The sequence below is a fragment of the Dendrobates tinctorius genome, unplaced genomic scaffold, assembly GCF_039654945.1.
Source record: "Dendrobates tinctorius isolate UK_male_01 unplaced genomic scaffold, ASM3965494v1 ptg000016l, whole genome shotgun sequence".
Taxonomy (NCBI): Eukaryota; Metazoa; Chordata; class Amphibia; order Anura; family Dendrobatidae; genus Dendrobates; species Dendrobates tinctorius.
This window is the reverse complement of record NW_027361684.1, coordinates 18,867,306-18,895,035: the sequence shown is the minus strand read 5'-3', so window position 1 is coordinate 18,895,035 and position 27,730 is coordinate 18,867,306. Positions and strand designations below refer to the sequence as shown.

At 44.5% G+C, this 27,730-nt stretch overlaps 1 protein-coding gene across 4 annotated transcripts in view; it reads left to right on the top strand.

Annotated features, from left to right (window-relative positions):
- The first annotated feature begins 11,086 nt into the window (after positions 1-11,086).
- Positions 11,087-27,730, top strand: part of LOC141080379 (transmembrane protein 248) — a 45,546-nt gene continuing 28,902 nt past the window's right edge. The window contains exon 1 of one of the 4 annotated variants that reach the window (XM_073565542.1): positions 11,087-11,276. Coding sequence is in view for 2 of the 4 variants with exons in the window: in XM_073565540.1 (XP_073421641.1) it covers positions 11,489-11,713 (225 nt within the window). In the remaining 2 variants the exon portion in view is untranslated. Of the gene's footprint in view, positions 11,277-11,473; positions 11,832-27,730 lie in introns of those variants that run through there. The other 3 variants (XM_073565541.1, XM_073565540.1, XM_073565543.1) reach the window with 3 other exon arrangements.

Genomic DNA, 27,730 nt, shown 5'->3' with positions numbered 1-27,730 from the left:
TCTGCTGAGCTAGACTTATTTTTGGACTTTTCAGGAATTTGAGGCTGTGTACCTACGTAAGCGTTTATTTTGCGTTTTTTAAGCATTTTTACCTGCAAAAACGCTTAAACGCTTACAAGAAGCATCCCATTCATTTTAATGAATTCCGCACTTTTTGTGCACATTGATGCGTTTTTTTTCCCGCAAAAAAACCGCATCGCGGTAAAAAACGCAGCATGCTCATTAATTTCGCAGAAAAATCCACATTTCTAACTATATTCTATGAGCAGGAGGATGCTCCTGTAAAAAGAGCATAAAAAAAATGAGCAAAAAAAGCGCGTTTTTCCTGGGAAGGAGTCCGTTCTTTTCTGCATACGTGGGTACATAGCCTAACCCTTCAGCTCTGTTAGTTCAGGTCGGCTGTGGTGCATAAGCCGAGTCCCTGAAAGAAGTCCGAGCAAGTCAAGTATCTCCTTTAGAGCATGAACGAAACAATATAAACTACCAGTAACTCAACCATTATTTATAAAATAAATTAGGTTCTGAATATCTATACTGGAACTAAAGGGAATTCACTAAAAGTCACTAAATCTAGCCCTTTTCCGTGTGCTCACCCACTATGGAAGCTATGTGTAGATGTGCGTTTTTATCCATAAAGGGGATAACCAAGACTTAGTGCTTAGGCATATTTTTTGTTTTTCACAAAGAGGGAGGTAGTTGCTACCTACCTTCCTGTTATGCCTGGCCTTGTTCATTCCTGGCACAACCGCTCATGCCGGAGATTGAGCTGCCTTTGCTAAAGTCCACAGAGCGGCAGCTTCTTTTCCTCTCCGCTGGCAGAGTGGGACTTCGATGTCATTCTGCTTGACATCCGGATTCCCGCTGCTTACATGGGGGAGTTGACTGCCAAACAAAATTACATTGGATGCCACTCCCCATCGACACAACAGAGCGGAGGAGAAAAGAAGTCGCTGTTCTTTTGGCAACTTTGTTTGCCAGCCGCCTGCTCTTTACAGTCCAAAGAATAAGGAAAAGAAGCGGTAGTGGTGTCGCCGCATCAAAACGACGGCAAATCCATCGGATCAATGCTGCTGGCTTTTTCCTGAAGCGGCTTTGTCTAGAAAAACTACCATATGGCAGGTTCACTGGCATCTGAAAGATTTTGTGTTCAATGCGAAGTATTTAAAAGTGGTTACGTTTGTAATTTCCCGCTAGCAAGATGCTCAATACTTATGAAACATACCCTAAGTGAAGAGACTGGCAAGGAACACAGACAGTAGTGCAGAAGAACAGGAGAGGTCCATAAAGTGAGTATTGCTTTTGTTTAATTACCACTATGGGCCTATTTTTTTTAGATTTCTTTTATATATTAAATAAAATTTAGTTGACAATTCATTTTAAATTATCAATTCTAAACATTTTATTCAGAAATTGAAAGCCAATAAATAAAAACTTTCTCAAAATCATAATGAAAATGTCCGGTGTGTGTGCTTAGAAGACCTGATGGCACTATGAGCAGGGGACAAACTGTTTTCAACTACTTCTGCCCCCATTGCATTGCATAATGGAGTAAGCTTCATTGCCAGGAACAAACTGATCAATGAAGTCATGGAGCAGATGCCGACCGTGTGTCTGAGCTGCTGGGTCTAATTGTAGTCATATGGAATAATCCTCTAAATGGGGCTGCTATTAATGGAGAAGAAAACGTCATCTAAACGTACTAAAGCAAAGTATTTACACAGCTACACAACTTTCTAGATTTAAAAATTGAAAAAAAAAAGCATCCAAACCCACAGGAAAGGAACACTACACCTACCAATATTATATATATATATAATATAGTACATGGCTCTTTGGCTGGAGAAAGAAAAAAAAAGTTACAGGTCTCATAAATTGGACGAAAAAATAGGTATTAGACCTACCGGTAATTATGTTTCCAGGAGTCCATCCTGTCGTCCTCCTTCTCCTTACAGGGACAGCAAAAGCACATGGGAGGTTAAAAGGCTTCACCCCACGCCAATTCCCTCAGTGTTTTAACAAGTACCACACCATGGATGAAGCAACTTAACACATTTATTAACAATATCATATTACGACATATGACATCATAATCAGGGAGGGAACTAACCGTGCTGTCAGGATGGACTCCTGGAAACAATTACCGGTAGGTCTAATACCTATTTTCCAAGACGTCCCTCCTTACAGCACCCTGGAGAATACCAAAGTACCTCCTCAGGGTGGAACTACTGCCTGGAGAACCTTTCTCCCAAAGGCAGTTTGTTGGCTAGATAACATGTCTAATTTGTAATGTCTGCAAAACGTATCTAGCCTGGTTCAGGTTGTGGCTTTACAAATATGGTCTACTGATGCCCCCGCCCTCTCGGTCCAGGAGGTTGATACCGCTCTAGTCGAGTGGGCTTTTAAGCCCTCAGGGGGGCTAATGCCTTCTGAGTGATAGGCTAGGGAAATTACTTAAGTAATTCACTTTGCGATGGTGGCTTTAGAGGCTTTCCTCCCTCTATTCCCCCCCCCAAACAAGACGAAAAATGTATTGTCCTGCCTCCAACTACGAGTGGCTTTGATGTAATCCATGACAGACTGGCTAACGTCGACAACAACAAGAAGAAAAGAGAATAAGCTATAAGATGGGGGATCACCACAAACACATGATTGACTTTAAGAGAGGCAATTTTTATTGACACGTACACCACAAACACTATAAAAACATTAAAAAGTCACACATGTGACATGACCAACAAAAGCTCATAATAGAGCACCCACCCTGTACTTGCACCCCACAATAACAGGTGATCAAATACCAGCCCATATAAACAGCATACCGTCAGATAACTGGATATGTTACAATTGATGCCTCCAAGAGCAGGAGAAAGTAGCTCCTGTACCTGCTTTGGAACCTAATAGAGCACCTAAATAAGAATCATAGACATACATAAGGGCTGGTCACCTAAGCCCTAAACATACCTATAATGAAGATCATACATAAACATGCAGTACTTATAAGACCCAGCGCCAGCAGCATGGACTGAAATATACAAAGTCCATACTCCGTGCATAACAACCTGGAGCACTGGTGTCAATAGGCATAACCCATGTGGGGTGAAAGCGGGGGGGGGGGAAGAGACACCCGACGCGTGTCGCCACCCGCAGTGACGATACCCTGCTTTCACCCCACATGGGTTATGCCTATTGACGCCAGTGCTCCAGGTTGTTATGCACGGAGTATGGACTTTGTATATTTCAGTCCATGCTGCTGGTGCTGGGTCTTATAAATGCTGCATGTTTATGTGTGATCTTCATTATAGGTATGTTTAGGGCTTGGGTGACCAGCCCTTATGTATGTCTATGATTCTTATTTAGGTGCTCTATTAGGTTCCAAAGCAGGTACAGGAGCTACTTTCTCCTGCTCTTGGAGGCATCAATTATAACATATCCAGTTATCTCACGGTATGCTGTTTATATGGGCTGGTATTTGATCACCTGTTATTGTGGGGTGCAAGTACAGGGTGGGTGCTCTATTATGAGCTTTTGTTGGACATGTCACATGTGTGACTTTTTAATGCTTTTATAGTGTTTGTGGTGTACATGTGTCAATAAAAATTGCCTCTCAAAGTCAATCATGTGTTTGTGGTGATCCCCCATCTTATAGCTTATTCTCTTTTCTTCTTGTTGTTGTCTATGCTATTTTGAATAAGCTGGGGTTGGATCCCACTATATGATCTGTGTATTGTGGTGCCCCCACTGCTTGGTTTCTATATACGAGACTGGCTAACATCTAACGCGTGCAGGGCCTGCTCCTTCTCATTTGACGGATTTTCGCAGAACGAGGGTAGAACAATATCCTGGTTTAAAATCTGGCAGGAAGCTACCTTTGGCACAAAAGCGGGGTCTAATTTCAGGATTATACAGTCATCCCAAATTCAAAGATATGGGTCCTGAATGGACAAGACCTGAATCTTGCCTATACGTTTTGCTGTAGTAACGGCTACTAAAAATGCTGTTTTCATGGTTCGATGTGAAATGGACATCTTTTCCCCCGGGATGAAAGGATGCAAACATAGGGACCTAAGGACCAAATTAAGATCCCAAGGTGGGGATTGCGGGGCACAGATGCTGAATTGCCCTGACAAACCTTTTTATCCAAGGGTGAGAGGCCAGGGAGTAGTCAAAGAAGGTGCTTAACGCCGATATCTGGACTTTCCCGGCAATCAAGTCGGACCTGCCACCCTCCAGACAGAACTTCTTCCACATCTTATAGTATATCTCAGAAATATCTGGCTTCCTGCTGGCCTGGATTGTGGTTATGACCTAGTCCGACAGCCCCCGAGCTCGCAGGATGTCCCGCTCAGGATCCAAGCTGAAAGATGAGGCCTTTCCGGATCCTGATGGAAGACTGGACCTTGGTGTATGAGATCTTTCCTTCGTGGAAGCAGCACCGGGTCTTCTACTGCCATAATCCCCAGTAGTGGAAACCAACTTCTTTTTGGCCAGTATGAGGCGATCAGAATTACCCTCGCCTGATCCTCCTGAATCTTCCTGAGGATGGCTGGAATGAGTACTATTGGGGGGAAAAGCATAGGAGAGGGACCGTCCCCATCTCTGACTCCATCTGGATTGTCCGAAGGTTTCAACGAGTAAAACCTGTCCGTCTTTGCATTCTTCCTGGTTGCGAACAGATCTATCTGAAGCCTTCTTCAGGGACGACAGAAGTACTGGAACACCTCCTCATTCAGCTCCCATTCCGTTGACCAGACCTTCCGTCTGCTCACCTAGTCCGCCACGACATTCTGAGTCCCCTCGAGATGGACTGCTGTCAAGGACAGGACTGTTTTCTCTGCCCAGGAAAAATTCACCTCTGACAGAATCTGGAGCATTTGGTGTCTGGGTCCTCCCTGGCGACGCAAGAAGTATACCGCCGTCACATTGTCCGACAGAATTTTGATGTGCTGGCCCCATAGCCGAGCCTGGTTTCGTCTTAGTGTTTCCCACGCATCACAGCGTTCTTTGTAAGACTGGAGTCACACTAGTGAGAAAAATGGACGAGTGCAATGCGATTAAAAAAAAAAAAAAAAAAAAAAATCGCATTGCACTTGTCCCAATGTTAATCTATGGGGCAGCTCCCATCATCTGATTTTTCTCATCCGCTTTAATCGGGCTGAGAAAATCGCAGCATGCTGTGATTGTCACCGATTATCGGCCCTGACTTGCCAATACAAGTCTATGGGTGCGAGAAAAAATCAGATTACACATGGACCACAAGTGTAACTTGTGAGAAATACCCACTGGTTTCCTTTAACAATAGCCAGCAATTCATTTTGCGATACAGTAAAATCACACTGACATGTTTAATAATGAGTAGAGAGAATAGATATAGACACACATATATATATACAGTGTGTGTGTGTATATATATATATATACTGTGTGTATATATATATATATATATATATATATATATATATACACACACACACACACACGTCATTGAGACACACACACACATATATATATAAATATATATATTTCATAGAGTTCTACATAGCATAATGGCTGCTAAATCAATTGACGGCTTCTGTAAAATCAATACAAAACCCGACATGAAATGACACATGGTTTACATACAGTAAACAATTTCATTTCATTTTGTTTTTTCTATGTCTTTGACTAATAATTAGATTAGGGTATGTGTGTAAAATTTTGGACATGTAGGTATTAAATTAAGGGGTTAATTAATTGAAAAAAATTGCGCGGGCTCCCGCGGTAATTTCTCCACCAGAGAGGGAAGGCCAGTGAGTGAGGGCAGATATTAATAGCCTCGAGAGGGGTAGGGTTCATGGGCCGGGCTGGGGGGTGGTCCCTCTGTATTCCGCGCAGTGACGTACAGACACAAGATGAGGCAGGTTTCGGGTGCAACAGGTCCAAGTTTATTTTCCACCGTCCGACTGACGGCCCTCACAGCACACCGCAATATCTTCCCCATGGCCCTCCGTGTCCAGGGCCGCTTCACACACCGTACTTTACACCAGGGACGTATTTATATGTACCGCCCCTTTTTTCACTCTGTGACGATCCTGTCAGCTCAGTCACTGTGGCCGCCTTAGGCCCGTACACCATCAGCACTTTACTGGTCAGCTTCGTCGTTTCAAATACGGTGTCCTTCACCCCGTGCCTCGTCTATACTGCGGTTCTTCCTGTCAGGACCACCCCCCTGACGTTCTCTCTCCTCAGTCCCCCTAGTTTGGTTCCCCTCACAGTGCACAAACTGTCGTAGTCCTCCTGTCACTGGAGCTCCCCCTGGGGACTGGAACCCTCCTTCAAATTTATATCTTTCCCAGTTCCCTGTAACTCCGCCCCCCATGACCAACGGTTTCCTAAGCCCTAAGCTGATGTCAAGTCCTTTGCTCACACTCCTCCCTGCCCTCTAATGGTCAACCCAAGGTACTGCACGTCCACTACACTTTCCTAGCTGTTTTCCCACTGTAGTAATTGACACCTGTCTAAACTGTGCAAACCTTTCCTTCTCTTTCCTTCTCTATTCTGTCAAGTCCGTCCGTCAGGTCACCTTCCCCTACAGAGGGACCATTGTTTTTGCCCCCCCCCCGGCTAAAAAAAAAATCTGCTCCCAGAAAAGGCACCTTTTCTGGCACTTAGCCTCTCTATTCCCGTTGCCTTGTAGCGGTGGCTAATGGGTTAATAATGGGTTAATGTCACGTTGTTATTGAAAAGTGACATTAAGCTGGGTTAAAAATGGAGAGGTGTCAATAAGACACCTCTCCATTATTAACCCTAGAATAGAAAAGGGTTAAAAAAAGACACACACATAAAAAATTCTTTTAATGAAATATTCACACCAAGTTTTTGGCCACATTTATTAATCTGCTAATCCAAAAAAGCCATGGTTCTGTGAAAAAAACAACAATATGCATACCTCTCCGCTGTTCAGTCAGGTCCCCCGCTGCAATCCATCACAAGAGGTTAACTGGTTTACAACAGGGACCGGTGCTAATGCTACCGGCCCCGCATATATATATTCTATGTGTCTATATCTATTCTTTCATTTGTGTTTTAACTTGTCATTGGGCTCCTTTATATGTCCATTTTGCAAGCTGGCGAGAAAATCTCATCATACGGATGCTTAGATGCAAGAAAATTGCATCCTCGCATTCCAATCGGATGACATACGGATAACTGTTCATGAAACATTTGTGCGATTCTGGTCCGTTAAAAACGGAACGATTTTTTTATAGCTTGTGTGTGACTCCAGCCTAATTGGAAGATCTGGATCGTATGTCCAATGGCCACTCTCCCTGGAGAATTCTTTCTTCCAGGTGCACTCCCCATAACCACTTGCTGGAGCCAGTGTTAATTACCACGCATGGAGACGAGATCCAAGGAATGCCCACCTTTAGGTTTCCAGGCTGCATCCACCAAAGTAGAGGCTTCTTTCCTTACGGGGATAACCATATTTTCTTGTCAAGGGAGGACTGACGTCGATCCCAAGCTGACAGGACCTCCCTCTGCAAAGCTCTTGAGTGAAACTGTGCCCAACGGACATGGGATACAGAACGTTATGAGGCCCAAGACTCGCATTACAGACCTGATGGAAACACAACCTTTCATAAGCTCCCTCACTCTGTTCGGCACTGATTTCTGTTTCTTTACAGGTAAAAAGGATGTTCTGCAACTGGAATCCAGTAACACCCCTAAGAAAATTTTCCTTCACTCTGGAGCTACGTCTGATTTCTGCCTGTTTATGATCCAGGTGAGAGATTCCATAGTAGTTATGGTCTTTTTTCTGTGCTGTCGGAGTTCCTCTGCCAAACATGCCACCAGGAGGAAATCATCCCGGTATGGTATGATGAAGATGCCCTGGCCTCTTAGAAGGGCTACTACTTCTGCAACCAGCTTGGTAAAAACTCAGGAGGCTGAAGCCAGGCCAAATGGAAGGCACCAAAACTGAAAGTGGCAGGTCTGATTTAGCAATCTTAACGCAAACCTCAAGTATCTCTGAGATGCCGGATGGACAGACACCTGATAGTAGGCACTTTTCAGGTCGAGGGTGTACATTAGGGCATCTCTATTAGGTGGACCGTGGATTTTACCGACTCCATCCTGAATCTCTTGTAACTGACCCAAGTGTTTAGGGGCTTTAAGTTTATTATAGTGCTAGATTCTCCCGATGGCTTTGTGATTGAGAACAGAGGAGTAGTGACCCTCGCCCGCTTCTGCCTGAGGAAATGGGACTTTGACGGCCGAGCTGATTAGCTCTTTTAAGTCTTCCCACATAGGGGAACCTGTCTTCACAGTAAGGGGCACAATGACTCTCTCGGGTGGAGGGGAAGCAAACTCTATCATATATCCTTCTGATATGGTCTTTTTTGTTTTTTACTTCAATAAATTTTTATTGCATATTTTCGAAAAAGAAAACATATAAGTAACAACACCCCCAACGTAGGGGTTTAAACAAGGGAAACATAAGCATAAATGCGCATACTCATATAGATTGACATAATGCTGATATGGTCTTTATGACCCACTGATTCTGGGTAATCTGTGACCAGTTTGCTGAAAAATGCCTGAGACGCCCCCCGATCAACCCAGCGTCATTGTCTTCTAGATTTAGAGCCCGACCCAAACAGGGAACTTCTACTTTTCCCGCCTCTACTGTGGGTACTGCTGTAGGAACCCCTACTGGACCTCCCATGAGTCCTGTACTCTGTCTCTGAGTGGTGCCCAGCCTAGGAAAGGGCTGGTTCCTTCTAACTCTCTCTTCCGGGAACCCTTTCTTTTTATCAGCAGCCTTCTCTAGAATGTCATCTAGTGCGGGACCAAACACTCTCAACCTTGAAAAAGGAATGGAGCAAAGCTTATTTTTTGAAGCACCGTTCCCCGACCAGGTTTTTAATCAAATAGCTCTATGGGCTGCATTGGATGGTGAGCTATTTCTGGCAGAGAATCTGACAGATTAGGCAGACGTGTCTGCCAAAAAGGTCGTAGCTGACTTTATCAGGGGAAGGGAAGCTAAGATATCCTCCCTCGGGGTTTTATTAGTTAGATGCTCCTCCACTTGCCCCATCCACAAAAACATAGACCTGGCAACTGAAGTAATGGCTATATTTGTCTTAATTAAAGTCGCTGATGACTCCGAAGCTCTATTTAGGAGGTTGTTCGCCTTTCTGTCCATAGGGTCCTTTAAGCTGGACGAGTCTTCAAAAGGGATTAATTTTTTTTGTCCTCTGGATCAAATGGAAGATGTGTCCTAAAGTCCCGGAATACCAATAGGCATTTCTCAGCATCTTCCCACTCCTCCATGGCCTGAATGTGATCATTCACTGGGAACACACATTGCTTTTGTGCTCTGAGACCCCCAAACATTATGTTCTGTCTGGACTGTGGCTCTGGGACCTCTTCCACCTGCATCGTGTCCCTGACAGCCCAGACTAGCTCATCTGTATCGTCGGACACAAACAGATATCTTCTGGCTTACTCCTGACTTTCCGATAACACTTCGCCCTCATCCTCCTGGTCCGACCCCAGGAAATAGGAATCCTCATCCGAACTTAGCTCCATGTCCCACCTAGCTCTCTTAGCACTTGGGCCTGGGCTGGGGGGCTGCGGCCGAGAAAGAGTGGACATAGAAGCCTAGACCTCTTCCCGAATCAGGGACCTCATAGAAGGGATGGCTGTTCTTCCCTCACGAACTTGGCAGTGCAGGTGTCACAGAGGGTCCTGCTATACGTGTCAACGAGATTTATGTGGCATATAGGACATCTCCTGGACTTTGCCAAGACTTTCCCAGGTCGTTTAGGTATAGGCAGGGGTGTAGCTGGGGATCCCTTTTCCTGCGCAACACAAGAGAGGGAGCAGTCCGGGACCACAGATTGCACACAGAGCACTTACCCCATTCTGCTCGGACCTGTTCGGATCCTCCATGGAATGCTACTGCTCTGTGCCCCGCGAGATTCAGGGAAGGCACCGCCACCTGTCTCACTGATTTCCACGTTCCCCTCTGGAATGCACGCTGGCCTCTTACCTCCGGCGCCCACTCTGACGTCACTGGAAGTGTGTCGGCCTTCTCCCCCATGCGACTTCCAGTAATAGTGCTGGCATCCCGGCCAGCGTTGGAGCCGAGAGCCTCCACTGCGGGAGGAAACGGCTCTACGTAGGAGCATCGTCCACTCACTGGTCTCTGCTGTTGAGGGACCCCGCCCAGGAGAGTGTCAGCCCTGGGCTACTTGACAGGGGGAAGGATTGGACCAGCCGCACGATCCCCCTGGGCCCATCCGGTAAGCAGAACTTCCTCTTGTGCGTCCCTTCATGCAGGGACAGGAAAAACGCTGAGGGAATTTGGGTGGAGAGGGACCTTTTAACCTCTTGTGTGCTTTCCTGTCCCTGTAAGGAGGAGGAGGACGGCCTCCAGGGTGCTGTCAGGAGAGATGTCCTGGAAAAAACGCTTCAGAAAGTTTGGAATTTTTTTAGCCACTAAAGTACAAAAATAATTCGCCGTATTGGACTGATCTGGAGGATCTTGCAATCCTGTCATTTGTACCACATACACCAAAAGCTGAAAAAACAAAACACAGCGGTGGAATTGTGTTTTTTTTTTTACTGTTTTTGGAGCTTTTTTCGTTTTTGTTTTTTTTTTTAAAACAAAAAAAAATTATATGGTAAAGTGAATGGTGTCATTCAGAACTACAACTAGCACAATACGAGCTCACACTGCTATGGCGCTTGGACGAAATGGAGGAAAAAAATAAAAGCACAAAAAACAGCATCAGGAAAAAGGAAATAATACAGCTCGCCCCATAAACTACCTCCGTGTCAACAGAAAATGAAAAAGTGTACAGCGTAGATGAAAAAATGGTAAAATAAAGGAGAATAGGGATAAATGTGCTGTAATATCTGCTGCTGACCTACGGCTGTCAGGTAGAAACTGTCACTTCAATACTGTTTTGATGTTGTCAAGTGGTTTCAATAAAGTTATTTTTGAAAAAAAAAAGTGCCGAAAAGCGATTGGCTGTCGTCACCTTTGTTTTGCTCACACACAGTGTTGTTAATAAAGATATGATTGTTAAAAAGAAAAAAAAAAAGTCTGCTATTGGGCGGAGCATTATGTGACAGGTCGCCTGCGTTACCTCCGGAAACAGAAAGTGAGGAAGTGAAGGAGAACGGGAGAGAGTGCGTATACGGCCAGACATGACCGAGCCCGGGGCGCCGTCACCGGACGCCTGAGACTAGGAACCGGGGGCACAGGCTGACACCGGGAGGCGCCCTCTCAGGTGAGCACGGGGTTTCTACAGACAGGAGCTGCCCTATGGGCCCGGCCCTGCACCAGCAGAGCGACGCTGCACAGGGTACTGTCAGTATTACCACTGCAGGGTCGGAGCAGGAGGGAGAGGAGGCAGCGGAGGCCGGGGCTGCCATAGTGACCCTGATTGTTACACTGATAGACCTCTGGTGGTGTCTGGGTGTCTGCAAGGCGCAACTAGTGATGTCTGGGCAGGTGCAAGGATCTATGGGCGGGAGCAAGTTGCCACTGGTGATGTCTGGGCAGCTGCAAGGATCTATGGGCGGGAGCAAGGTGCCACTGGTGATGTCTGGGCAGCTGCAAGGATCTATGGGCGGGAGCAAGGTGCCACTGGTGATGTCTGGGCAGCTGCAAGGATCTTTGGGCAGGTGGAAGGCGCCACTTGGCGACGTCTGGGCGGGGTGCAAGGTGCCACTTGGCGACGTCTGGGCGGGGTGCAAGGCGCCACTTGGCGACGTCTGGGCGGGGTGCAAGGCGCCACTTGGCAGCTTCAAGGTGACCCTGGTGACGTCTGGGCTGCTGCAAGGTGCCACTTGTTGATTTTTTTTTTGGCAGGTGCAAGGCATCATTCCTATCGCAAGATTTCATGTGGCATCTGCTGCCACCATACCTGGTCAAAAACCATTATTAAACCTAATCAAAATTATTGAAAAGGAAAAGCCATTATCTGACCCAAGATCTAGGTGCCTTGAGCACAGCTGGTAATGAGGACATGTTATATACATGGAGCACAGTCACTTGGGGGGTGGTGACCGAAACAAATGAGAACCATGGGGACAAATCTGACCGATCTTACTGATTATGACATTGGTCTGAGTTGTAGTTTATGCCCCCAGATATTTTGTCAGGATACAGCCATTTTTCATCATTCTCATCTGTTAGTGTCTTACCACAGTCTGTCAGGTATCTTTCAGATGTAGCTTACATGGTATAAGCAACGTCATTACCAGGCTGATTTTTTTTTTTTGTGCAGTTTTCTGACAGATGAGACATTTTAAACAAACTGTCACTTTTCACACAAATTTAGATTGGTATTGATCTGATGGCACAGAGATTATTCACATATCTGCTTGTGTAGCTAAATACTACTGGTGCCCTAACACCGGTAGGAAAAGGATTATCGACCCATGGAAACATAGCATTGAGCACCCTGTTAACAAGCAAGTCGCTGGTTCCTTGGGTTGGATGCTTATTTTGCCGGCATAATCAGCAGCACGTGGCTCAGTGTGAACAGGTGTGCTACCGATAACATGCATTGCATATTGGGACAGAACAATCGTGTGTGCTATCATTCTCTTCCCATCATGTTCTTCGACTTATATAATCAGTCTGGCAGACGAGAGCCAAACTACTTGTGTACAGTCAATTTCCGCTTGTTAATGGTGCATTGACAGCCTGAAATCTGTTTGTCTGAATGCACTATTAGATGGTTACGATTAAAGACAGCTGAAGAAATAATCTTGATATGACTATGGGGAGGAGAGTGGGCAACATTTCCAAATCATGATGTTTCCTGTGCTGTTTGGTGGGGTTGGGGATTTTAACCAATGCTTTGTTTAATATTGCATTATTTCGTAGGTAGCAGGGTTTGCGCACAGCTCTTGTGGGGCTGGTATCAACATGTCCTGGTGGCCCCGGTGGCTTTTCATTTAACATATTCACCCGTGATAGTGAAAGGAGTAGATGAGGCTGTGATGGTCCCAACAGGAGGGGAGATGATTAGGCTCTCCATTGCTCATGAGTCATGACTATAGACATAAATACCATAGTGGTAATGTGTACACTGGCCATCTGGAGGTAACTTCCAGGCATCCGCTACTCTTGGTTAGTAGGGGGTAGAGGATGGCAGAATGTGATGCTGGCACAGACCATCTTTTATTTCACATTCTTCATAGCAGTATCAACTTCCATATATTTCAGTGGAATACAGCCCAATTTATTAGGCATCAGCAGCACTGGAGGGCTAGGGATATAATAAATGGGTCAATAGTTGTGACTCTTGAATAGATGTGTACCGGTGAGATGGTCGGGTAGAGTGATTTGTGTAGAAGCAGGTCATAGTTATGGCGTTACCTAATGACATGCAGCATGAATTATGCATATGTATGTATCCCTGTAGATAATAACCAGCTCAGATATAAATACATTAGTGTTGGCAGTCCATTTATATAATGGGTTTTCATAACTAAAGTTAATGAAGCTGACTGCAGGATGTATGGTAAGTGTTCAGCAGCCGCACCTAAGACTGCGAATTCATTACTAGTGTACATTATGTCCGTAGCAGTGAGGCCATTGTTAGGACCTACAAAACTGGATCACGTCATGGTCCATTGTGCTCTGGGAGGCCCACATCTCGTCAAGCGTGTTCTCTACTGGAGATCAAAGTCCTACGTAAACCTCGAACTGACCCTGTATAGAAAGAAAGGGATTTTCCATAGCCACCTTTGTTTTGTTTTTTTTTCTGTTAAATGTTTTTTTCTTATAATGAGGACCAGATGGGGGAAGCGCAAGACCATTGGACACGGTTTGTGGGGGTATTCTAAATCCCCGAGTCACGCATCACACCCTTGTATATAACACTTTGTATCAGAGCTGCCCAGTATCCCTTTAATAAAGCTTATAATATATGTTCTGTGGCACTTGGATCCTGACTAGATGATATTCAGCACTTTACCGTTCCGTATAACCAGTGTGACCACAGACAGGGACTACACGTGCAGATCCTTATATTTATTGGTCCATTCACTTAATCTTGCTTTGTCAATGCCACTGGGGATAGAAACGAAGCACTGACAAATATGACCTTTTACAAGAAGTAATTCTGCAAACCAAAAAATGGGATTTATCAAGGCTTTGACGAAGGACGAGCATCCGAAACGCGCGTCGGGGCAGGCGCACTGACCCCCCTGGGACTCCCATACCGCACCGCCCTATATTGGTAAGGATTACCGCTAATATTTTTGGGCATCACATCGCCCTTATTAGATTGGGTGGGGTTCATTATGGAGGTAGTTGCCACATGTTTGACCATGATTGAGATGTATACATTCGTGCTTTAGATTGATTTGATAAGGCGACACAGGTGTGCTGATTAGAGCATGATTTTAGGGCCACATGATAGAACATAATTGCGATAGGCAACTGCTAGTTATATTATGTAGCCACATAGTGATCTAATGGGGCAACAAATGTGTATATACACTGATGTAGAGACCCACATATATGTGGTCATAATAATCCTGTGATGCTTAAGCAGGGTCGGTTTTTGTCTGACTGTCCTATTTAATTATAGTCACATAATATATCAACTGGTAATGGTACAGCATAAGAAATTATGGATATGACATTGTATAAATTGTTATGACTCTACTCTGATTTTGTACCGTACTTTTTGGAGTTTCCAAGGGGGTCTGCTTTGTTTCCCATATTGGCGTGGGTTGTCTTGTAATGCACCACTACCACTGTTGTTGTCTGGTTCTGTGTAACTGTCCAATAAAGATATATATATATATATATATATATATATATATATATATATATTTTTATACTGGATCTGTAGTCGCATATGAGTGGTTCTTCCACCCCCATCTTATATTGGAAGGCTCAGCCAGACGGTCTGTGTCCTCTGTGAGAGAGCCGGCTGTGTCGGCTTATCTAAACGCAATGCAAAAGTCTCGGCTGTTGACATTCAGCAGGTGGGATCATTGTCTCCTGACCTTATCAGGGGAGTGTCGGAAAGCCCCCTGGACATATTAGATGGTCAGCCGATCTTGGTAAAATTTACAATTTGGCTGACTCTTATGTAATGTGTACTGGGGCCTTTAGTCAATTTATGAATTGCAACTTTGTAAAAAAAAAAATCAGTCACAGTTCTCACTCTAATGGCGGAGTAGGGTAAGAAGTGCAAAAACCCTGTGTCAGAGTAGCTTTTCTATGAAGACAAACCCTTGTTCCAGGTGTTAGTAAGGCCAGGGCTAGATGGCGAATTTGGCTGCGACACAGGTTGGGGCGGATGATGATCGCTGTATGCCGATGCTACACTTCCGCATAATGCAGGAGAATGCAGATGCGTGATGACCCGCAATATACCACCACAAGCAAGTTTTTAAAAAAATCAGAACCAGTTGGATTTTTCCAGCTTGTCGTAGTGCAACCAAAGTCCGCGTGTAGCTCCAGCCCACCAAGGGCCCACGTACCTATTGTACAGATCTGCAATATGGTGCATGTACGCCATAATATGGTGATACAGTCAGCCTGTGCATGATTGTTTGCTATGTGGGTGGATCTGAATTGCTGCTGTCTATGGAGTGTACATATTGTCCACCCCTAGTATTACTCACGGTGGATTACCTATGCTCAGTTTTGCTTCTTTCATGGAGTTGTATTATTTTTTCACTTTCTTTCTCATGGTACCATTGCGTGGCACCAATGACATTCTATGGCTATGTTCACACATTGCGTTTTTGATGGTTTTTTTTTTTTCGCAGGCAAAACCTGCTCTTGGCAATAAGAAACTTGCTGCAAAAAAAAGCTGGTTTTGCTTAGTTTTTGTCACGGTACATTTGTCTTTTGTGCACGCTGATAAAGGTTAGTGCAAAAAAACCCAAAACTTATTCTACTTAATCAGATTTTGGCACACACAACGCAGCAAAAACTGATAAGTTTGTTTTTTTTCACCACTCATTGCTTTCGATGGGTGAAAAAAGCTGAAAGAAGTGACATGCTCCATCCAAGGTTTTGTGCAAAATACTGAGGACAAAAACCCCCCACAAGCTGTGTGCATGAGATTTTTTGAAATCTCATAGACTTTGCTGGTTCTGTAAAACGCAGGTGAAAATTTGCATTTTTTTTTTTAAATGAATTTTTTTAATGCAATCTGTGAACACAGCCTAATTGTACTTGTTAGATTTAAGTACTCGACTCAGACAAGAATAGTGAAGTGCCCAAGCCGCGGGTAATAGAAATGTCCATTACCAGCCTGCTTGCACATAACGGCTGATATTAGTAATCCTACATATGTGTAATGTCGTTTCCTGCAAGGCTGTATTTCACAGCACTAGTTTATGATGTTTCCCTCCCCCTCGTGCATTGATCCCTTATGTGTCCTGAGGACTGTCCCGCACAGAAATGTATTATATGTACAAGTATCATGAAAATCAGGCATTGCTATACAGGGGAGTGAGCCGGGGTGCAAACACTGGTGAGCAGCCACTCGCCGCCCACTGTGTGAGATGGGGGCTTATTGATACACTTGTGCACTGATAAGTCCTATATAGGGAGTAGCCTATAAGGCTTCCATGTTGGATAAGGTGGGATGGCCAGAACCTTATTGGGTGTTGTTTTGGCAAATTACCCAAACTGGCACTAGTGCCCAGGTCCTCATCATCCGACACGAAGATTACAATCGAATGACAAAGTGGGAACAGAATGACATCACATCACTGAAGAAGAGGCCATACTTGTAGTTACAGTAAGCGCTTCTATCAGGATTTCCAGCCGTTTTGGTCGGACTTTTGTCAACTGTGGCACTATCCATGCGTGGTACAATACTGCAATCTAAAAACCACCTTCTCCCCTCCCTGCCCTCTCCATACTTGTAGCAAGCGATTTATTCCCACTGTTATAAAGTGCTGTTCACACAGAGGTTTTATAAAGATTTTTGTAGCAGAACTTTCAAAAATCCATACAAAAAATGTTTCAAGAACTCAATGAATTATCTTGTGTGAATTTTGACTTGTTCAGCTTCAAACTCCTCATAAAAAAAGCTGCATATGAACTTCCCAATACTGTGCAGTGACAGTCATCATGTATGGGTGCCGGCTGTATTATACAACTGCTCTAATGACCAGGATTGGCGGTTTAATCCCTTAAGTACAACAGTATATTGACCGCGGTGTAAGTGATGGCTCTCTGTCTGTACGCCCATTGACTTTGCCATTTATGTGATCCTATGAGGTTGTGTTAAGCCAAAACCAGGTGAGAAACAATCGGAGGAAAAGGAACGGTGGGCTTCAAGAAAATGTTGGCAGTGCAGTTAGTGGAGTTCCCGCTCTGCGCATTGCTCTCCCAGCGGTGGGCATCATTGAGATGAGATCTAAATCTGAGCATGCACCGCCTCCGGGGGCAATTTTCCTGAAGCCCGCCACCAGAAGAGCAATGTGCAGGCAGGTACTCCGCTCTTGCCTTCACCGCCAACATTCTGAAGCCAAGTTAGAACCAACCGACGTGTATAAGGGAACATGCCGGTATAACTGCATTTATGGAGGTCGGCTGGCTTATATATCTGTGCTGGGTGCCAATGTCTAACCATGTTTTGGACCTAATAGCATTGCATTTAGAACACCAAATAAACTTTTGACTTCTCCATTCTATGTTGTGTGTTCCTGACCTAAGCCCACTCTAAATGATGAGTGATTGTTATAAGCTGTCAGTGGCCTGTCTGTTGAAAAGTTGAGTTTTTGGTTGAGGCTTCCACATACATTTGACGTTGTCCACGTGATATATGGGTCTCCTGAATTTCCCCCTGACAGATGATGTTGGGGATCAGAAAGATCGAGTAGTACTACCGGTAGTTGGAATTTAAATACCTGATCCTTTTATTCTCAGGAGAGGTCAGCTGATTCCATTGGGGCCTCTCAGAGGCTTTCTACTCTCTCCCCATTAAAACACATGGATTCTCATCCAAGCACTCTTGTGTGAGTGCCATGAGAGGTAGCAGTCTTCCGAATGAATGTTCACCTGACAGATCTCGTGTGAATTTTCGGCTTTAGAAATGTTATATATGAACACCCTCCTGCCATATTCTGTTGTCCATTTCCAGCTGTAATGCAAGTTCCATGAAATTGGGCGAAACTACAGGTGTGGACAGTCCTGTAAACTCCAGACAACCATACAATGCCAGTAGAGTCTCCTGCAAATCTAGAAATTACATGCATCATTGGAGATATGCTTTGGGAATATGTTTACATCGGTTGTATTTGCTGCAGATTTTCTGTCTGGGTTTTAGTTATAGTAGCAGCATTGCGACTAAGGTTTCCCGAAATTTTGTCCACATGCTGAAGCGACTTCACTGGCATTTTTTTGTAAAGTGAACTGTAACTATAGGGCGACTTCCAAGCGGAAGTCACCCCAAGATTAGGCTTGCTCTTCTTTTAACCTCTTCATGTTCTTTAAACCCAGAAGCAGTTTAAAGAAGTAGCCAAGGACTGAGCATGTGCACAGCACGTCGTTTTTACATTCCTGTGCTTTTAGTTTTTGCATCGGTTTTGCGGCACTCTTTCATACGGGTTTGAGGAGGAATCCACCTGAAAAAGATGTCGTATACTATGCACATACACTAGGCTTGTAAATTTATCCTGTGGATTTAACCATGGTAAATGCATGGCGTGTCCACAAGGAAATCCACTGCGGTGTTTTGCAGTAGATTGTTTAAGGTGTGTGCAAACGCTGCGGTTCCGCAGCGGTTTTGGCCGCTGCGGGTCCGCAGCAGTTTTTGCTGCGGTGTACAGTACCATTATTCCCTATGGGAATTAAAAACCGCAGTGCAGACGGTACGGATTTTTCCGCTCGGTTTTTCTGCAGTTTTGAAACCGCAGAAAGGTTTGACATGTCAATTCTTTCTGCGGATTCCGCTGCTGATTGCCATCTCCTCCATTGAGGAGATGAAAAACCGCAGAGCAATCCGCAGGTAAAACCGCAGGTCTTCTGACCTGCAGATTTTACAAAATCCACGCGGCCAAATCCGCAGCGTGTGCACGTACCCTAAAAGTATCACTCCGGCATTTGTTTTTGTTTTTGTTTTTTTTTGGCACTGGAGTGGCGCTTTAAATCTAAGCTCCCTCGATTGTACACTTGCCTCCAGGTCCCATGATGCCATCTTGTGATTGGTCAGAAGCTAAGTCACAAGGTCTCAATGCAAGTCTATGAGGGCCAGAACGACCCTCTCATAGACTTGTATTGAAAAGGGACCTCCGCAGCTCCATGAAACACTGGAGATGCCGGCAGGTCACTTTTTGCCGGAGACTGTTGAAAAGTGCAGCTTTCCATGCACCATTACAGTGGTGCAATAAAAAAACAAAAACAAAATGCTGGAGTGTTGCTTTAAAAAGAAAATTAATAAATAGGCTTTTGACTTAGGGGTGCACAGGTACCATGTGGACCCCCTGATTTTGTCTGCACTAATAGTACCATATCAGGGCAGTTCTGTGTATCCATCACTGTTCTGCTCCTGACCAGCCCATCACAATGTAGCCTCCTATGTAGTTGGGAAAGCACTTCAGATTCTGCTACCACCGGTGACCACAGATGGTGTCCACGGCTGAGGCGATTGAGACATCAGAACATGCAAAAGGTGGGATCTGTGGGTGAGCAGTGAGCACACAATACCCTGGGACGTGATATTTTCTTGTTAGATTGTAGAAAAGTTGTTTTCCTGCAGAGTTAAGTATCCAAGATGCTATTCCGTCCTGTCTATAGGTATTTCGGGCACGAGATGATGGCGTTCTCTGGCGCGTTTGACATCCGGTTCCTTACATGCCTGTTGTTTATGCTGCCTGGCGTTGCGGTGTTATACACCTATGTACGGCTGCATGTTTAATGTGCAGTATTTTGTGGATTGTGGTGAAGAACATTCCTGTCGAGTTCGTTGACATTCAAGCCACAATTGACGTTTCAGATGAGCTGCGGGTTCTGCTGTGAAAATCCACAAAGAGCACAGTGTACATGCAATAAAATCATGTGGGTTGTTCATCCTATATAAATCTCAGAGAGGAAGCTGGTTCCTCTGGAGCGGACCACTATGCTTAGCAGTTCATCTGTATGTAAAGACATTTAAAGGAGAAAATGGTGTCCATCCAGCAGCCATGTATCAAGGCAAAAATAAATCTAAGACTTCACATTTGTTTGGGTTAGCAAGCATCCAGACGCCTGGGACACACATTTTGATCTAACGTTAACGTTCTTAATCATGACTGAGTGTTTTGCTCGAAACGTATAGACCAGACATTTGGACACTTACTGCCATGATATAGAGTCATTCTGTGTGGCAGTAGAGGTAGTGAATCGCACAGAAAGTGTGATATTCCAAGGTCTACCACTGGTGTACCACCCCAGGACCATGTTCTCTTCTCTGCACTTCCATCCTTGCACATCTGGGGACTCGCTGATGGTCTACTATTGGAGAATACCACTCTGCAAACCGTATCAAAATAGGTCGTGCTCAGAGTCTCACCTTGGGTGTATGATTTTAACAGTCGTGTAAATACATCCATTCTACTCTAGAGATCCAAGTGCTGTCCGCGAAAAAATAGGACAGGTTGTGTCATAAGGATGTGTGAATGTATCTTATGATGACGTAAATATTAGCACTCGTCCACACCTATTGCCGATGTTGGCTTCATGTACACGAGCCCGGATTGCTGATAGACGTGCTATATTACATAGATTTATTGAGCCATTAAAGGGAAAATGTCACTTGAAAAAATGCTATTAACCTGTCGATATGGGGTTAAGCTGCAGGTTAACAGCATTGTCAGTCTGCCCAGCGCCTGCATTTAGACCCCCGCTGCTGGGAGGAAATGAGCTTTATTCCTCCCGGTAGCGTTCTGGTTTTAGGCGTGGGTTCAATCAACACTCTGTGTATAGAGAGTGGCAGCTGTAACCGCTCCCTCGCACTGTGAGACAGTCAGACTGACTATAGCTCAACAGTATGGCCAGCTGTCAGTCAGTGTGTGGGAGCGATTAGAGCCGCCACTCTCTATACACAGTGACAGAACGGTGACTGAAACCGAAATTTTATTTCCTTCCGGCATCGGGGGTCTAAGTGCCAATGCTTTGCAGGTTCGCAATGCTATTTACCTGCAAATTAACCCCATATCTGCAGGTTAATGGCATTTTTTCATGTGACAGGTTAATCTACCGTGTTAGTTTTATGACTTAAGAGTGGGTCTGCAGCTTGCCCACAGCTCACCATGGATGGTCATTGGCTTTATAAATTAATTACTGTATTTATTACTTGTGCTACCAGAGAAATCTCATTAACCGCCCTCTTTGTGCCAGGTAAGACCTTGTTTCGCAGTGTGTACATGGTAAATATAAATTACGGTAAATGGTGATAATCAAACAATGTTGTGTATCCTCATGGAGTCATTAACCTATAAACATGATGCACAACTGTATATAAAAGATTCAAATTTTATTTTATATCAATTTGATTTTATATCAATCATAAAAGTAACGAAAACATAAAATGAAAAAAAAAATCAAGATAAACATGTACAAGTGGTGGGTTTTATCATGATTTAGTAATATTTCATTCCAAAGTAAGAATATATAGAAGATCCACTAAACAGCCAGTGTAGGTAAATGTTAAGAAAAATATTGATGTGAAAATACGCTATTCTAATAATATATTCAACCTAGAATGGCTGGGAAGTAAAAAGAGAGAATATCAGACCTCCAGTACTCAATATGATGGGACGGAACTGGCAAACAATTACATATAAAGATGGGGACATATAATATATCAAATGACATTATTTTATTACCTAAATATTACAAAAAAAATCATGTAACGATAATAAAGTGCCATATGCCTGAAAAATGCCATGTACCCGAACGTTTTACACAGTCTAACATGTTACATATAAATCAAAATAAATGAATGAATGGAAAAAAAGGAGACTGATGTATGCTGACCCCACATTCACTGCATGTGCCGAACGCGTGTTTCGCCTGTGCTTTAACAAGGTCCCTAATAGGCATGTAAGAGGCTGTGTTCAGGTCAGAAGAGCTGTGGTTCGTCTGGCACGTTAATGAATTGTGACATACAGCTGTATGAACCCTGCTTATATGATGTTGATAAAGGGTATTTTAGGTTTTGAAACTAAAAAAATATTCTTGGCTAATGTCAGCATGGATACTTAGGTGTAGAAGCCAGTTGCATGTCCTAAAACAGTCCTCCCTACAGAGGATATCTTTGGGTTTGTTTTATTTTGGACCTGGTACTAACCAATGTTACTGAGTGTCACCATGTAAATGGACTAAGACTGTCTACAGAAGACTGGGATGCCTGTACCTTGTTTTAATGAAGTCTAACATTTTGACTTGTATGCACCAGGCTGCTCATATGTCGGCCAGATCTGTGGACATAGCACAGGGAATGGACACGTTGCAGAAAAGTAAGCAAATTAGCAGTCTTGGCTGAACAATGAGTCCTGGATCTGGAGGCAGTTATCAGCAGAGTACAGTGCTCAAGGCCAGAAAATGAGTTATTAGAAGATGCATGACAGTGTATGTACAGAGAAAGTCATCCGTGACCGCTAGAAATGTGTAATAGTCTTCTGCTTCAAGTAACACCGAATGTAGTTTGGTGTATGGGATTGTCAGAAGACAAAATATCTTAACATAAAGTTTTAAAATATATATTGTGTGCTGTGCACTCTGAACCTTTGGGTGTCCGTTCACTAGAAATCTCTCATTGTCAAATTTTTGCCAGGTCAAGAAACACTCTAAAAGCTGGGAGCCAACAACAAGGATGGTAGGGTTAGGTTAGGCCTTGCACAGAACCTGAAGGTTTGCTCCTTCAAGTAGTAAAAATAGTTGCAGCAGTGCCCTTTCTTTGCTCTTTTCACATTGTTATAGCACATTTCCATAGTAGTTCCTGCCAACCCTCGTCCTCAATAATTACAAAAGATTCCTTCATAGCAACAGTACTTACCCTTTCTCGGTAAATATTAACATTGTCTGTTGACCAACCTATTTTGCCTGTAGTCACAGCAAGCCTTTCTTAGCACTGTTGGTGGGCGCCGGAAAGCCTCTCTTCGAGCCTCCTGGAGGGTGCTGGGAAGCCACTACTACCTGCACTTCCAGCTGTTGCAGCAGGACTCCCCACCCCCCACTACCTTCCACTGCGAGTAGTCACAGCAAGCTATAGTAAAATCTTCACCTTCCGCTATTGATAAGATCAGGATGATGGTGTTTTGTTTTTTTTTTGTATGTTATATCCTGCAGGATGTTTTTAATAATCTTCTGCTTCCGCTTTAATTTCCACTTTCCCTTCATTGTTCTTCTGCCTATGAGGGAGACATGAATTTTACTATTCTGTCTTGGCATGAACACCCTTAGGCCTCTTTCACACTTCAGTTGTTTGTGTCAGTTAAAATCCGCCAAAAAGGCGGAAAAGCGGATCCGTTCCTAACTGATGTGAACGGATGCCACAGGATCCCTTTTGTGACGGATCAGCAGAATTTTAAAGGAACGCTGGCGAGAGAGAGAGAATTTTTTTCGACTGCCAGAAAGGATTTCAGGGTTAATTTTCTCCCTGACTTCCTTTCTCCGGCCATGCGCAATGGAAAATGCGGATCCAACAGCAAAAAAAAGTTGCAAGGTCCGTCCAAGCATGCCGGCGGACAAAAAAGCTTTGTCGGATCCTCACAAAAACGGATCCAACGGATGGCCATCTGTCAAGATCCGCCAGTAATGCAACTCAATGGGGAAAAAACGGATCCGCAAAAAAAAATGGCAGATCTGTTTTTTTCAAAACCTGGCGGATTTTGACTGATGGTCAAAAACGGAAGTGTGAAAGAGGCCTTAGCTCCGTGCCTTGCTATCAGCATGTTATCAGTGATATTTGTGTACTGTTTCTCGCATGGTTCTTCACAAGTTGCCATCTCGGATTGTTCTTCGCTCCCGGTTCCTTTGGTTTGTGTCCAACACAGGAGAGTGTTTCATGTGTCAACACGTAATGTGTTGCTAGTGACGGAGGCTGGTTGACTACATGGTTATCCAGCTAAACTAGCCCTCTTCTGTCATATCCGATGTATACACACCTTAAGTTTTATTTTCAGTGCATCAGTTTTTCTGAATTCTTTGTCTCTTACAATAAATGAATTGCTACAAATCCACATTAAGAACTGTTCAGCTTAGATTTTTGTTAACAGATCATGCTTTATTTCTTCTGGACCTTCAAACAAGTTGTCAAAAATTGTTGACGTTCTTCCCTGGTCTTCCCTCTATAAGCGAGATCTGTTGTGTATGGGTATCTCCTGTTCTGGGGCACTTGTGTAATACTAATTTCCTCTGCAAATACCTTGCTAACTCTGGCTTTTCCTTTCAAAATTAGCTGTATGCCTGCACCACTGGTAACCCGGCAGGTGGATACTGGAGAAGGGTTGTCTCTCATGAAGACCACCTTTTTATTTTTCTTTGGCAGGCTATTCCTTTTAACGGTCTTTTGGAGGTTACAAGTATGTCAGCACTGAACCATTCTCACATATCAAATTTAGAGAGGGGTATATATACCATGTCTCCTCTCTAAATATGTGAAGTTTGTATGTTTGACATTATGCTCATGGAGGCTTGTATGGCTACACATGGAGTCCCAGAGGCTTTGCATAGTATGGGGTCCTCAATAAGGAATCCATCACCAAGTTATTTACTTTTCAAAGCAATGCAGTTCAAGAAAATATCTCTGAAAGACAGTACCTGTAGGAGCATTTTGTATGTTGTAAGATGCTTACAGAGCTATAGTTTTGCCCCATTTATAGTATAAAGTCCTGATAGAGCACGTGCATCATAATATGTGGTTATCAGCACTGATGATGGCATTGCATTAGCAGATTCTTGCCAGGATGGTATCATCCATGAGTCTCATGCTAATGAATTGGATAGGTGCACAGCGCCTGCCGATCTAACATCTACCAATGCAATAGCATGAGTGCCACTCGCATAACATTACTATATGGGAAGGGGCGATGTTGGCGAAACAGTTTTAAAACCCCACTCCAGCACTTTATTTTTTCTGTTTCGGCACTGAAGTGTTGCTACTGATCTAAGTTCCCTGGCCCTAGTGTTAGCCGTCTTCAGCTCTTCAATCCAGTGCCGTCATCTTGTGACCGCGACTTGTGACTGATCGAAAGTCAGAGGTAGCGGTCACAACCTCTCAGTGCAAGTCTATGAGACCTTCGTCCTGCCGGTCATAGACTTTCATTGAATTGTGACTTCCGGATTGCCCACCAAATACTGTAGCCATCCGGCAGGTCATAAAGTGCTGGAGACTGGCTGGAGGTGCGCTGATAAAAGATGAAGGCGGCGGCTGATACGTATGAGACTAATGGTACCGTTACACTTAGCGACGTTCCAGCGATCCCGACAACGATATCAACATGTCAGGATCGCTGGTGAGTCGCTACATGATCACTGGTGAGCTGTCAAACCTGACAGCTTCACCAGCGATCAGCACCAGCGACGATGACCGCGCGGCGTCGCTGTGTACTTTAGTTACCAGCGCGCTGATGCAGGGAGCTGGTAACTAAGGAACACATCAGGTTTCTAAGGGGCGTGTGTCACACAGAAACCCAATGTGTACCTTGGTTACCAGCTCCCTTCATCAGCGCGCTGGTAACTAAGGTACACATTGGGTTTCTAGGTGCAGCGCGCCTCTTAGAAGCCCTGCGTTTACCTTAGTTACCAGCTCCTGCTCGCTGGTCTCCCGCCTGTCACACGCAGCGATGCGTGCTGGCCAGCGGGAGACCAGTGACCCCAAAAATGTCCAGAGGTTTCCACAGCGATCAGCAATACCGGCAGGGGGGGCGGTCGCTGATAGCTGTCACGCACAGCGATCTCGCTGGTGAGATCACTGTTGCGTCACAAAACTTTTGACTCAGCAGCGATCTCGCTAGGGAAATCGTTGTGTGACGGGGGCTTAAGGGTACCGTTACACTTAGCGATGCTCCAGCGATCCCGACAGCGATCCAACCTGATAAGGATCGCTGGTACGTCGCTAACTAGTAAGCTGTAAAACAGACAGATATACTCAGTGACGCAGCAACGATCCGTATAACAACCTCGGCGGTCGTTGGGACCTTGTCACACAGCAGCGATTCTGACGACTTGCGCCTGCATCCCTGAGTTCTGCGTCGCCAACGAAGTCGCTCGTCGGCGTCAAACACAGCGTTGCTCGCTGGCCAGCAGGACTCCAACGATCAAAAAATGGCCCAGGATGTTCGAGCACGATCAGCGATATCCAGCGGTGGGGGTCGGTCGCCGCTATGTGTCACACGTAGCGAGATCGCTGTCAAGGTCGCTGTTGGGTCACAAAATCTGTGACGTTTCAGCGATCTCGCTAACTATCTCGTTATGTGAGACGGGGCCTTAAGTGCTGGGAACTTAGGTTAGTAGCGCTGCAATAAAAAAAAAAAAAAAAAACCCCGCTGGAGTGGTATTTAATGTTGTGTTTACAAACTTTATTGGGTTTAAAGGGTGCACAAATGAGAAAATAGGTGCTTTTGTCAGCACTCTATAAATATAAAAAAAAAATCCGGTTATCTTCGACGTGGTAGTGATTAGTGCCCGGGTGAGCTGGTCTGAACTTCCAGTTCCTGGTTAAAACCTTTCTTTGTTCCTTTCACCTGTTGTTTTAGGAACGTGAAGGTTTACATTGGCAGGTGTCCATTATTTTGCAGGAGAAAGGTACAGTACATCCACATCCTGAAGATGGAGAGAACACAATTAGGTGTTAAATGGTTTCTGTTATTTCAACAAACTTCCATAGCTCACTAGTACAAACGAATATAAGAAACTTTGTACTGTATCTTTATGAGGAAATCTGTATCTTTCTCCACCCTGACTCCTGAACTTCTCATCCATGCTGCAAAAAAAATGGCTCTAATCCATCTTGGTCATAGCGAGATGGACCGCCATCTCTCTGATTTGTCAAGTCACAGAGACTAAATGCTTTAAAGGGGTTGTCCGGGCTTATCACATAATCTCAGTACATATCTGGGCTGCAGAATTATGACAATAAGTAATTTACTTTCTGTCACTAGTTTGCACGGTTTTCTAGATATTCTGAACAGAACGTCCAAGGGGGGGTGTGTTATGGAATTGAAATGAGAACTAGTCGTAACCTCCTACTCTACTCCAAACATGCCCTCTATAGCAACAACCCCACCCTCCATAGCTACAGGCCCTCCTCGTCCACATGAAGCAGCCCTCATCACACAGTAACGAATTCTTCCCATCTAGCAGCCTCAGTGCAGAGAGCAGAACCACCCAGCTGCTCTTCCCCCAGACACACGCTGAACAGTGGTCTATGGAAAGTGAAACTAGTGAGGAGGGAAAATCGTCCTGTATTCTGGGCCACTCCATAATTACAATACATAACTCATTAGCAGTAATTCCTTCCCTCACTGTCCCAGGCTGCTGGCAGCAGTGAGAACAGACTGTGTGATGGCCAGTGATGGGGGTCTGCAGCTTCTAATCTGCACAGGGGATGGCAGTCACTGATGTAATCCGTTGTGTGACAAAGCCTCTGCTGTGTGAATGAGACAGCTCTGTGTCACTGATGTCTTCACACAGCAGCAGATTTGGTGCAGTGTATGTGTGAGCACTGTGTCTCTAATGACACAAATACTGATGGGAGCAGCC